Raw genomic sequence first — 13,373 nt, 5'->3', positions numbered from 1 at the left:
TAAAGTAGTGACGCCCTTTCCAGGGTGTATTTTTCATCATGCTTCCAGTGTTTACGGGTGGCTCCACAGCAACCACGTGTATTGCAGGTATTTTGTTCACCTCCCGAGGTCCTGGGTTCGATCTTTGGCTCCAGTGAAGTAGACTTAAGGTAGTGCTAAAGTAGTGGCGCCCTTTCCAGGGTGTATTTTCTATCATGTGTCCAGTGTTTATGGGTGGCAGTGGATCCACAGCGACCCTGACCTAAACAGAGATTCGTGAACACGAAACACGAATACATTTCAGGGATGCTCTGTGCACCTACAATTAATATGATGTTTTGTAACCAAGTGTATTGCAGTTATTTTGTTCACCCTATCAGAACAACATGGGTCCCGATGACCCGGGTTCGATCCTAACTGTCTGTGTCATCTTCTTTTTGGTCCTCTGGTTTCATCCACTTCTTTAAAGTAGACTTAAGGTATAGTGCTAAAGTAGTGACACCCTTTCCAGGGTGTATTTTCTATCATGTGTCCAGTGTTTATGGGTGGCAGTGGATCCACAGCGACCCTGACCTAAACAGAGATTCGTGAACATAGTGAATGAATGAATTATTGAAACACGAATACATTTCAGGGATGCTCTGTGCACCTACAAGTGTATTGCAGGTATTTTGTTCACCCTATCAGACCAACATGAGTCCCAAGGACCCGGGTTCGATCCTCGGCTCCAGTGAAGTAGACTTAAGGTATTGCTAAAGTAGTGGCGCCCATTCCAGGGTGTGTTTTCCATTATGTGTGGATGCACAGCGACCCTGACCAGGATACAGCGATTCGTGAATATGAATGAACGAATGAAAAAACAAATACATGTCAGGGAAGCTGTGTGCACTTTCACGCAAGTGGAGCAAGAGCGCCGGTTAAATCAACGCGACTGAAACACACACACACACACACACACACACACACCACTGAGCTCACCTACACGCTCTCACCCTCTCTCAGTCCCTCATTCACTCTCTCACTCTCTCACACACATCCACTCTCACAGTGTTCCGTGTCCGTGCTTCCATCAGCACTGCTTTCTCTCGTGCATCCCCGCGTGCGTTTATCCCCCGCGTGCATTCGCTGTTTGCCGGTGAGACGCGGTGAGATTCAGCTCTGTAGCCGCAGACAGAGTGAGGACAGGCGGGTGGAGAAGGGTAGAAGTGCGGGGCTGTGAGGAGGAGTCGCGCGGGTGCAGAGATGCTCGAGCAATGCGCTCAAACCCCGATGCTGAATGACTACTGAACTCGCGCAATATGGACAAACGCAAAGGTAAGCAGGCGGAGGAAACTGAACTCGTTTTTGTGTGGACTTTTGTTTTCTGGCTTGTGCTGGGGTGTAAGAAACACTGCTGATACTTTTTTAAATTGTTTCCTTTTATAAACGATGGATATTTATGTGGATAAAGAGCGCGAGGTGCTCTTTGAACAGACGCGCGCCTGCTTTCACGTGCAAATATGTTCTTACTCTCTTTATTACATGCATTATTTGCTTAAATGTTTTTTTTTTTAATATTGTTTTATTCCATTTCTTAGATTTGTGCATGCAAAATGCAATTCCTTAGAAAGTGCGCAGACAATAGTGCACAGGTTGCATTCACTCTTGACTTGCATTTGCATTTTTATGTCACTCATCCATCCTTGGCAAATATCTTTCAGAATTCTTTTGCACATTTTAATTTCTTGCAAAGTGCACAGACTCGGTGCGTGATCATATTTCCCAAAACAGTCAGCGCTGTGCATTTCCTCGTGAAGGTGCGTGCACTTGTTAATGCAATGTTGTGATATCCATTGAAACGCAGGTATGCAGAGTACTGATGATTGCACGTCTTATTTCTTGCACAGTGGGCAGTCTTGGTGCACGAGTTAGGCACAGTGAATTTGCGCGTGCTGTCCAGGTTTTATTTCTTAGAAAGGTGCGTCCTGTTTATGTAGAGGTAGAGGTAAGGCTGGGCGGTATGACCAAAAATTTGTATCACGGTATCTCACAGTATATGACGGTTTCGCGGTATATCACGATATGTTGTTTTTGTATGACTGGGACTTTTTCTGCACTGATCAGGTGTAACATAATGACCACCTTCCTAATATTGTATTGGTCCCCCTTTTGCTGCCAAAACAACCCTGACCTGTAGAGGCATGGACTCCACTAGACCCCTGAAGGTGTGCTATGGTTTCGGGCCAAGATGTTAGATTTCTGTTGGATCGGACCACACGGGCCAGCCGTCGCTCCCTGCGTGCAACAATGAGCCTTGGCCGCCCATGACCCTGTCGCCGGTTTACCACTGTTCCTTCCTTGGACCACTTTTGAAAGATATTGACCACTGCAGACCAGTAACACCCCACAAGAGCTGCAGTTTTGGAGATGCTCTGACCCAGTCGTCTAGCCATCACAATTTGGCCCTTGTCAAAGTCGCTCAAATCCTTACGCTTGTCCATTTTCCTGCTTCTAACACAGCAACATTGAGGATACAATGTTTACATGCTGCTTTATATATCCCACCCACTAACAGGTGCCGTGATGCAGAGATTGAGAGTGTTATTCACTTCACCTGTCAGTGGTCATAATGTTATGCCTCGTCGGTGTATGTCTGTGGCTTATACTACTGTCATGAGTACATAGAATATAAGAAGTTTTAATGTCACCATGTACAGTGTATCACAAAAGTGAGTACACCGCTCACATTTCTGCAAATATTTTATTATATCTTTTCATGGGACAACACTATAAAAATAAAACTTGGATATAACTTAGAGTAGTCAGTGTACAACTTGTATAGCAGTGTAGATTTACTGTCTTCTGAAAATAACATCACGGCACCTGTTAGTGGGTGGGATATATTAGGCAGCAAGTGAACATTTTATCCTCAAAGGTTGAAGCAGGAAAAATGGACAAGCGTAAGGATTTGAGCCAGTTTTACAAGGGCCAAATTGTGATGGGTAGACGACTGGGTCAGAGCATCTCCAAAACTGCTGCACTTGTAGGGTGTTACTTGTCTGCAGTGGTCAGTATCTATCAAAAGTGGTCCAAGGAAGGAACAGTGGTAAACCGGCAAAAGGGTCATGGTCGGCCAAGGCTCACTGATGCACGTTGGGAGCGAAGGCTGACCTGTGTGGTCCGATCCAACAAACATCTTACATCTTGGTGCCAAATACCACAGCATACCTTCAGGGGTCTAGTGGAGCCTATGCCTCGACAGGTCAGGGCTGTCTTGGCAGCAAAAGGGGGACCAACACAGTATTAGGAGGGTGGTCATAATGTTTTGCCTAATCGGTGTATGAACACATGCATGAAAACTACACAAATACACCAACCAGGCTTAACATTATGACCACTGACAGTTGAAGTGAATAACACTGATTATCTCATCACGGCACCTGTTAGTGCGTGGGACAGGGTCATGGGCGGCCAAGACTCATTGATGCACGTGGGGAGCGAAGGCTACTGTAGCTCAAATTGCTAAAGAAGTTAATGCTGGTTCTGATAGAAAGGTGTCAGAATACACAGTGCATCACAGTTGCAGGGCTGTTTTGGGGGCCAATACAATACAGAAGGTGTAATTGGTGTATATCTATCTATCTATCTAGATGGATGGATGGATAGATATACACAAAGGCATGATGTGGATATTTTGTATCATATCCCCGTATAAAGATACAACTCTGTTGGCTTCTGACAGGAGGCCATGCAACATTTCACATCTACCCGGTAAGTGAATGTTTGAAAAAGTTAAGAGAAGCCAGCAGTCGCTAAAAGAGTTGCAAGATGACTTAAAAACAAAAGAAGCAACAGTTACACAGTGAACAATAAGCAACAATTGCACCACATTTATCCTCAACTCTCACAAAAGTCTTGCCAAAAAGGAACACAAGGATTGACACATACCAGAGCATCTGTTGGGTGAAAAAATATATATATTTGGCTGTAATTCAGCCAGTCATGCTTCTCTGCAAAGTGTCCTGGGACATCCTGAGTAATCTAAGAAAACATAAGTGGAACAATGTCCCAAAGCATTTTGGATTAAAATTTTAATCTAATTAGGCAAGAAAACTGAATCTGGAAGTTTTAACCAGACAGCAACCCCAAACAAAGCCAAAATCTCTTGACGTGAATCCCAGTGAACACTAATGCTTGATTTTAAAAATTGCTAGCAGAGGAACCCTCATAATCCTGGGGAATGAAACAGTTTGCCTAAAGGAAGGAGCCAAAACGGAACCACAGTTCTGCCAGAAGCTAATTATTTCTTGAAATAAATTTCTCAGAGCTTTAATTGCCAGCAAGAACTTTGCAACAAAGTATCCTTTTTAATTTGTGTTCACTAGATACTTTTACCAACACGTATTTATGCTTTTTTAATGCATTCTTTTAAAAATACACACTCAAATGAATCGTGTGTGAATTTCAAGTGTACATATGCACTATAGGCATAATATAACACCAAAGATTTTTAGTTTTATTACATAATTTGTGGCAGGTCCAGATTCACCGGGAAACACTGAGCACAAGACAGAAACACTCTTGTGGTTTTCCTTTAGGTGAAGCTTTTATAAACCTTTTATCCAATCACAGGCAAATAAGGGTTGAGGCCGACAATGTGCTTTATAATTTTTTTATATATATATTTTCATTTTGAGGTGTACTATCAGGCTCCTAATTGCTACCAGACAGCAGTGGACTCCTACATGTAGCTGTAACATGCATGGAGAACCACACTACACTCCAAGTATTTCTCCACATGTATGCAGGTGCCTCCACTAGATGGAAGGAGTCAGCTGGTTGTTGCAACAGTGTAAAAGTATTACTCCGTCTGACCTTCCTTCCCTCAGACACAGCCACTTGTGTCTGTAGAGCGCACGGTCAGGCTGGTGGAACCACAGAGATTTAAAAGTGCCTTGTGTTCTGTATATTTAGAAAAGTTTCTCTCTCTAATGTGAAAGTTATATAAAGCAGATCCTGATCTTCCCCGTTTTATAAAGGTTTACACAACTTTATGATTTATCTGGCCAAATTCTCTATGGAGAGATATTTTTCTACCATCAGAACATGAGTTGCTGTCTGGTTAAAAAAAAAAAAAAAGATGGTTCTGCCGCTCAGGGGGCGCAGCGGTAAAATACGCTAGCACACCAGAGCCGGGATTTCGAATACATTGTATCAAATCTCAGCTCTGCCATCTGGCTGGGCTGGGTGGTTATATGTACAATGTTTGGCTGTTGTTCATCTAGGTAGGGAGCCGGATAGGGACCTCATAACTGATGCAATTACGACCTATGCTGTCTGATTGATTGGCATCTGCACAGAGTAGCGGAATAATGCGATCAGGGTGTGGCTCTCCGTACACAAAGCTGCATGTATAGCAGTGGTATGTTAATCTAGGGTTCCACTACAACAGTACTACCACCAGCAGACAGTAAACATAAATGCTGTGCTTAAGGCAGATTTTTACAATGTAATAAGGGGTGATTGGATATGTCCATATTATATTACAAATACCTAATCTTTATCAATTTAGTGTTATTTTTGGTACTTTTGTACAGCTAGAGAACCAAGCTAAACTGGTCTGAACTGGGAGACGGCAATCTAAGCACCATTGCAGGCATGATGTCATGTCAACAAGACAAAAAACTGTGTTCTCTTCAGCAGAACTAAAGCAGACTTACAGTTAACAGTTGAGGCTGGGAGATAAGACACAGCAATGCTGCTGGAGTTTTTAAACACCTCACTGTCACTGCTGGACTGAAAATAGTCCACCAACCAAAAAAATATCCAGCCAACAGCAGCGTCCTGTGGCCATTGATGAAGGTCTACATGATGACCAACTTAAACAGCAGTAATAGATGAGAGATCGTCTCTGACTTTAAATCTACAAGGTGGACCAACTAGGTAGGAGTGTCTAATAGAGTGGACAGTGACCAGCACAGCACACACTAACACACCACCACCATGTCAGTGTCACTGCAGTGCTGAGAGTGATCCTCCACCCAAATAATACCTGCTCTGTGGGGGTCCTGACTATTAAAGAACAGCATGAAAGGGGGCTAACAAAGCATGCAGAGAAACAGATGGACTACAGTCAGTAATTGTAGAACTACAAAGTGCTTCTATATGGAAAGTGGAGCTGATAAAATGGACAGTGAGTGTAGAAACAAGGAGGTGGTTGTAATGTTATGGCTGATCGGTATTAACTCACCACTTGAAAGTTCAGAGAGACGTAGACGCATGGCGTGTTCGTATTTGAAATCTGTAATCTGTAATTTCCTTTATTGTGGAAATTACAGAGTCCAGCTAAATGTATTAGATCACAGCTCATATTAAATTAAGAACAAAATAGGATATTACCAGTGTATTAATACACACTTAGTATCATCTAGTACTCGCTTTGATTTTGGAACTAGGTTGAAAATGGAAATAAAAAGCTCATGCTTGGAAGCGTAAACATCAGAACCCTGATCATTTTAGTCAGTCAGTAGATCCTGGCAGATGTGATGCTACCTCGGTACGTCTTGATTGCAATCAAATTGTTCAATCTCTGCTAGTGTAATTATACACCACGCTGCAGATTGATAATCAACATGTGCTTCATTTGGACAGTCATTTACACAGATTGGTGCTATGCAGAAATTACACGCTGCTCGAGAATATCACATTATTGCTGTTAGCGTCCCGGTAAATTGGAAAAATGTATAGGAGGGACAAACACACTCGGCTGAAGAGATGCGCTGGTGCTGGCGGGGGATACACACAGCAGATATACGTTGTGCTGAAGTCTGTCGCTGTCACGGTTTTGATCTTTTGTGTAGCCTGGCAACTTGTGCAGCATCATCTTGGTTATTTTGAGAATGTTAGAATGGAATTGATATCAACTTACATATCAGTATTCTATCAAAAATGTAAACAAGTACTGTATCTCTGCAACACTATATGGCCAAAAGTATTTGACCCACCCCAATGGTTACCTTGATTTATCCTCACACATTGGTAAAATGTATAGAATGAATAGAATAGAATGCTTTGTCATATACTGTATACATATACACAGCATATTCCAGCTTGTTTGGAAGCTGGGATCAGAGCACAGGGTCAGCCCTTGTACAGCACCCCTGGAGGTTAAGGGGCTTGCTCAAGGGCCCCATGAGCTTTACCCACAAGCCTACCTGCTTGGTTATCACTGTCACCAATGTGCATGAAATAAACTACAGTGGAACCTCCATTTAACGGACAAAATCTGAAAAACCAAATGTTCGGTCTGATTGTTTAATTTCCCGTGAGAAGTATACCAAGATCAGTAGTTTAGTAACTGTCCGCTTGCCGGTGCATGTCCCTCTGTTTACTAGAGTGCTAGGGTTTATTTTGTCGGGAGGCTCGCTTTGTTCTCGCCCTTTTCTCTGTGTTTTATGCTTAATTTTTGCCATATATACAGTGTATCACAAAAGTGAGTACACCCCTCACATTTCTGCAGATATTTAAGTATATCTTTTCATGGGACAACACTGACAAAATGACACTTTGACACAATGAAAAGTAGTCTGTGTGCAGCTTATATAACAGTGTAAATTTATTCTTCCCTCAAAATAACTCAATATACAGCCATTAATGTCTAAACCACCGGCAACAAAAGTGAGTACACCCCTTAGTGAAAGTTCCTGAAGTGTCAATATTTTGTGTGGCCACCATTATTTCCCAGAACTGCCTTAACTCTCCTGGGCATGGAGTTTACCAGAGCTTCACAGGTTGCCACTGGAATGCTTTTCCACTCCTCCATGACGACATCACGGAGCTGGCGGATATTCGAGACTTTGCGCTCCTCCACCTTCCGCTTGAGGATGCCCCAAAGATGTTCTATTGGGTTTAGGTCTGGAGACATGCTTGGCCAGTCCATCACCTTTACCCTCAGCCTCTTCAGTAAAGCAGTGGTCGTCTTAGAGGTGTGTTTGGGGTCATTATCATGCTGGAACACTGCCCTGCGACCCAGTTTCCGGAGGGAGGGGATCATGCTCTGCTTCAGTATTTCACAGTACATATTGGAGTTCATGTGTCCCTCAATGAAATGTAACTCCCCAACACCTGCTGCACTCATGCAGCCCCAGACCATGGCATTCCCACCACCATGCTTGACTGTAGGCATGACGCACTTATCTTTGTACTCCTCACCTGATTGCCGCCACACATGCTTGAGACCATCTGAACCAAACAAATTAATCTTGGTCTCATCAGACCATAGGACATGGTTCCAGTAATCCATGTCCTTTGTTGACATGTCTTCAGCAAACTGTTTGCAGGCTTTCTTGTGTAGAGACTTCAGAAGAGGCTTCCTTCTGGGGTGACAGCCATGCAGACCAATTTGATGTAGTGTGCGGCGTATGGTCTGAGCACTGACAGGCTGACCCCCCACCTTTTCAATCTCTGCAGCAATGCTGACAGCACTCCTGCGCCTATCTTTCAAAGACAGCAGTTGGATGTGACGCTGAGCACGTGCACTCAGCTTCTTTGGACGACCAACGCGAGGTCTGTTCTGAGTGGACCCTGCTCTTTTAAAACGCTGGATGATCTTGGCCACTGTGCTGCAGCTCAGTTTCAGGGTGTTGGCAATCTTCTTGTAGCCTTGGCCATCTTCATGTAGCGCAACAATTCGTCTTTTAAGATCCTCAGAGAGTTCTTTGCCATGAGGTGCCATGTTGGAACTTTCAGTGACCAGTATGAGAGAGTGTGAGAGCTGTACTACTAAATTGAACACACCTGCTCCCTATGCACACCTGAGACCTAGTAACACTAACAAATCACATGACATTTTGGAGGGAAAATGACAAGCAGTGCTCAATTTGGACATTTAGGGGTGTAGTCTCTTAGGGGTGTAATCACTTTTGTTGCCGGTGGTTTAGACATTAATGGCTGTATATTGAGTTATTTTGAGGGAAGAGTAAATTTACACTTTTATATAAGCTGCACACAGACTACTTTTCATTGTGTCAAAGTGTCATTTTGTCAGTGTTGTCCCATGAAAAGATATACTTAAATATCTGCAGAAATGTGAGGGGTGTACTCACTTTTGTGATACACTGTATATATATATACACACAATAGATCTTCAAAAAGTTTCTGCACTTTTATATTTTGGTTGGAAACGGTAAGGGCGGGAGTAGTAGTAATTGGTTGTGTCTGAGAGACTGAGAGAGAGCTTATAGTCTGTATTTTGCAGCATCTGATTTCCACCTTTTTGGATGCTCAAAAAAGCTTTAAGAGGAAGAAGATTTTCATGTGATGATGTGAAAGCTGCGGTGCATCAGTGGATACGCGCTCAACCAAAAACTTTTTGCTGATGGCATTAAAAAGTTGCTGCGACGCTGGGAAAAATGCATCTCAAAGGAAAGTGACTGTGGAAAAGTGATGTCATTTGTTTTTGAAATTCTTAATAAATAGAGTTTTAAAAAGTGCAGAAACTTTTTGAAGATCCTCTTACATCTGCACGTGTGCAGTACAGTGAAATTCTTTTTATGCATATTCCAGCTTGTTTAGAAGCTGGGATCAGAGCACAAAGTCAACCCCGGGTTATGTGGTTGTTCAAGGGCCCCTTGAGCTCTACCCCACTAGGTTACCTGCTAGGTTATAAAATAAACCTTATATATGACATCGTATATTCTCAGGAACAGCTTGCTAAAGATTTTAATGAGTGTTCCCCTGTCCATAAAGACTTAATTTGATGAGATTGGTGAGGAGGAATTAAAGCGGCCAGCTCAGCTCCACTGGGAGGAATTGGAACATTAAATCCAAGCCAGGACTTACCCTGACCTCACGAATGCTTATTCGACTGAAGGTGCACAAGTCCTCACTAACACACTTTGAAATGTTGTGGCCACCAAGAGGGTATGGATCTGTTAATGTCCATGGTATGGGAATGAAATTCCCAACAAGATAATGGTCCAGTCCATACACATATGAGAGTTCTTCAAAAAGTTTCTGCACTTTTTTAAAAAATCTATTTATTAAGAATTTCAAAAACAAATGACATCACTTTTCTACATAGTCACCTTCTGATGCATTTTTGCCAGCATTGTACCAACTTTTTAATGCCATCAGTAAGTATTGTTTGGTTAAGTGTGTAGCCACTGATGCACCTCTGCTTTTACATCATGATCACATGAAAATCTTCCTCCTCTTAAAGCTTTTTTGTCCAAAAAAGGTGGAAATCAGATGTTGCTAAATAGGGACTATAAGCGTCTCTCAGACTTGACCAATTACTACTCCTCCCGCCCCTACCGTTTTCAACCAAAATTGAAAAAAGTGCGGAAACTCATACTTTTGGCAGTATCTTGTATATTGTAAGATTTTGATGTATTGCACACCACTGGACTGGTTCAGAGATAGCCCACATGTGGTCACTTATTGGTTTTACTCTCTCGTTTGTTCCTTACCAGCAGTGTAGTGTGGCAGCTTTCAGCTGTTACGGACGCTCTCATCTTTCTCACTTAATTGTCTCTTCATTTCCTCCCCTTTGGGTCTGCCATTCTCAGTTCCGTCAATGGATGGCCCGTAAGAGGTGGTGCGCACTTGCTGCGTTACCGTTTCTCACTCCTCTGGCCTAATGGCAGGTGTCTGGAAGGCCCATTTCCATCATCGTGAGTTAAGTGAGTTAAGACTGACCGAACATCGGACATGTGGTTCGGGCTCGCTGTGAGCGTCATGCAGGTTCCCATCAAGGGCTTTCTTACAGGTTTATTAACTAAAAATTGTAAGTTCTGTGTTTTGAAGATTATGAAAGGCGTTTTATTATTTATTGTGTTACCTACTGTATATATATACTATATATGGTCATCAACCTTAGTCTTCCTGTTTGATTGCGTAGGACTGATCTATTGTTCCACACTGATTAGAGTTTCCCAAAAGCATCGCAGTGCTAAGATCTTTGGTAAATGGTGGAGCAAGCATTATGAAACTCTATCTACCAGTTAAGGTGATCTTAACTTTATAATGCTTTTCGGAAACTGGGCTTGGATTTACAGTTGCTTTTCTGTTGATTCTGCTATCTATTGCCTCTCATTGACGTCCTTCTCCCAAAGTTTCTTTGATTCTTTTCCTAAAATGTATTGGATTTCTTTTAGTTTCTAGAGATCCGATCACACCAGGAACTTGCTGTGCTTTCGCTTATTGCTTTACGAAGTGGGCATGGTCAGGAAAAGACTGAGAGTTTAACTGGAATTGTACCACATTTGTGCTTAATTTAGCAGTGTAGCTGTTAGGATGCATTCTGGTTTCAAGCTTTATAACAGCAGTTTAATGTTAAACATTAACTTGGGGAAATCAGGTCCTACGAAGATTCAATCACTGGGAGTTTGTTATTACTGCTAATTTTATTCAAGTAAATATAATTAAACATACAAACCCCTGATAGGAGAGGTCTTTAAATGTGTGTGTAATAATATTATAATGTTATCATATTATAAAACCTGGGTCACAATAATATTAAAAAGAAAAGGAGGAAGAAGGAGAAATGTAATTATATAATTACTCTTGGATATATTAATATATTATATTGTTTTTATCATTACGTTTCATTAGCAGTGTTGAGTTGACACCAAAACACCATCCAGTAAAGCATGGTGGTGGCAGCATTGTTTTCTGCTGTATTTATTCATTAGTGAGGACAGGAAAAATGATCAGGATTGAAGGGAGGATGGTTGGAGCTAAATTTAGGGCATTTCTACTTGAAAATTTTTTTAAACTGGACGACACTTCAGACTGGGTTGGTGGTTTAACTCCACAATTAAATTTTAAGTGTTTTATTGCATTAACCCAGTGGTTAAATGTACTGAATGTTTATTTCGATTTAAAAATGTATAACTACAAAATGTGAAAAAAGTTCAAGGGGTGGGAAAGCAAACTCTTTCAACTTGGTAAAAGTACATATAGATTTAAGTATGTGGACTCCTGGCCATCTGCTTGTTGCACAGCTTATTCTAACACCATTGGTATTAATATTGTGTTGACCAACACTTTGTAGCTACAACAGCCTCTTTTATATTGAAATGACTCTGTAATAGGGATGTAACGATGTAACTCTACCCACAATGCAATTCACGATACTGGGTTCACGATATGATTTTTTTCCCGATTTTTTTGTAAACAAAATGAAATTGAAGACAAATGATGACAAAGTTTCCTTTTATTATTTCTCTTTTAAAAAAATAAAATACTGGATTTGTGCCTATCTTTTATTTATCTAAATAATGAATGCCCTTTTATTTTTAAGATAGTTACAAACTATGCAAAACAATGCTGCACATTTCCCTTTTTGTGTTTAAAAAACTGAAATGAAATTTTAAAATAAATTCCACATTAAATAAATAAATGAATAATACAAATAAAGAAGGTATCCTCACATAAATAAATTTGGCTGGAAAATTCTGAACCTGGCAACCCCTGTAGTGGGCATAGGGGCATAGTCATGCAGAAAATGGCCTTTCCCAAAAAGGCCAAATAGATGTAAGACATATAGATATAAAATGTATAATTGATTTCATACACCTTTTAGCAACCGTTACAGCTGAAACACCCTAACAAAAAACTAGAAGGGGTGTCTACACAGTTATGGCTATATATTGGCTATGTAAGTCATATAATGTATAGTGGCACTAGGTACCTCAGATGAGTTTGTGGTACACTGTTATATACTTGAAGAACCAAGCAACAAGCAGGATTACATTTTAGCTTTTCCATTCATAAGAGTGTATGGATTCCCTCTTTACCTCCAGGATTGGTTCCTGCCAAAGGAAATGCAAAACTCTGTTAGCGAGAATTCATTTCTTCATCTTCAGTAACCAGTTTATACTGGAAACATGGAAACAAGGCATGCAAGGCGGAATTCACCACCGACAGGTTGCCAGTCTATTTAAGGGCCATATGCAGTAGCAAAATGACTCAGACTATCATCAGAAGGATACCAGGGTGAATGAATAATTACTAAAATAAGTAAATAATTGGTAAAAATTTAAAAAAGTTTAGAAGTTTATGGAACTTGAACTCTGAAAGTACTGAAAGTAAAGCTGAAAGCTTTTGTAAGCCAAAATATTGTAGAGCGAGCAATATTAGTAGGCAATTTCTATTCATTCAAGTGTATCTAAACCCAAAAAATACAAACCTAAAAAACAGTAACATACCATAAAAACAGGAATAATATATTTAAAAAAAAATACACTGGCTATAGAAATAATTCATAACAAAATAAAACTAAAATTCATTAATGGCTAAAATGTAAAATAACTAGACACAAAAACAAACCAGATCCCGAAACGTAGAGAGATAACTAAATACAGAATACACAGATAACCCATGTGAGCACCCCACAGGGGGATGGTAATTAA

At 41.0% G+C, this 13,373-nt stretch overlaps 1 protein-coding gene across 2 annotated transcripts in view; it reads left to right on the top strand.

Moving 5' to 3' along the window:
• tenm2b (teneurin transmembrane protein 2b) overlaps positions 1-13,373 on the top strand; it is a 431,647-nt gene that overhangs the window by 264,637 nt on the left and 153,637 nt on the right. Inside the window, exon 1 of one of the 2 annotated variants that reach the window (XM_063011445.1) lies at positions 1,106-1,293. The exons of the other annotated variant lie outside the window; for it this stretch is intronic. Coding sequence (XP_062867515.1) covers positions 1,278-1,293 — 16 coding nt within the window. The 5' untranslated portion in view covers positions 1,106-1,277. Of the gene's footprint in view, positions 1-1,105; positions 1,294-13,373 lie in introns of those variants that run through there. 2 annotated transcript variants of the gene reach the window in all.

The sequence above is a fragment of the Trichomycterus rosablanca genome, chromosome 16, assembly GCF_030014385.1.
Source record: "Trichomycterus rosablanca isolate fTriRos1 chromosome 16, fTriRos1.hap1, whole genome shotgun sequence".
Taxonomy (NCBI): domain Eukaryota; kingdom Metazoa; phylum Chordata; class Actinopteri; order Siluriformes; family Trichomycteridae; genus Trichomycterus; species Trichomycterus rosablanca.
This window is presented reverse-complemented; position numbering and strand designations above follow the sequence as displayed.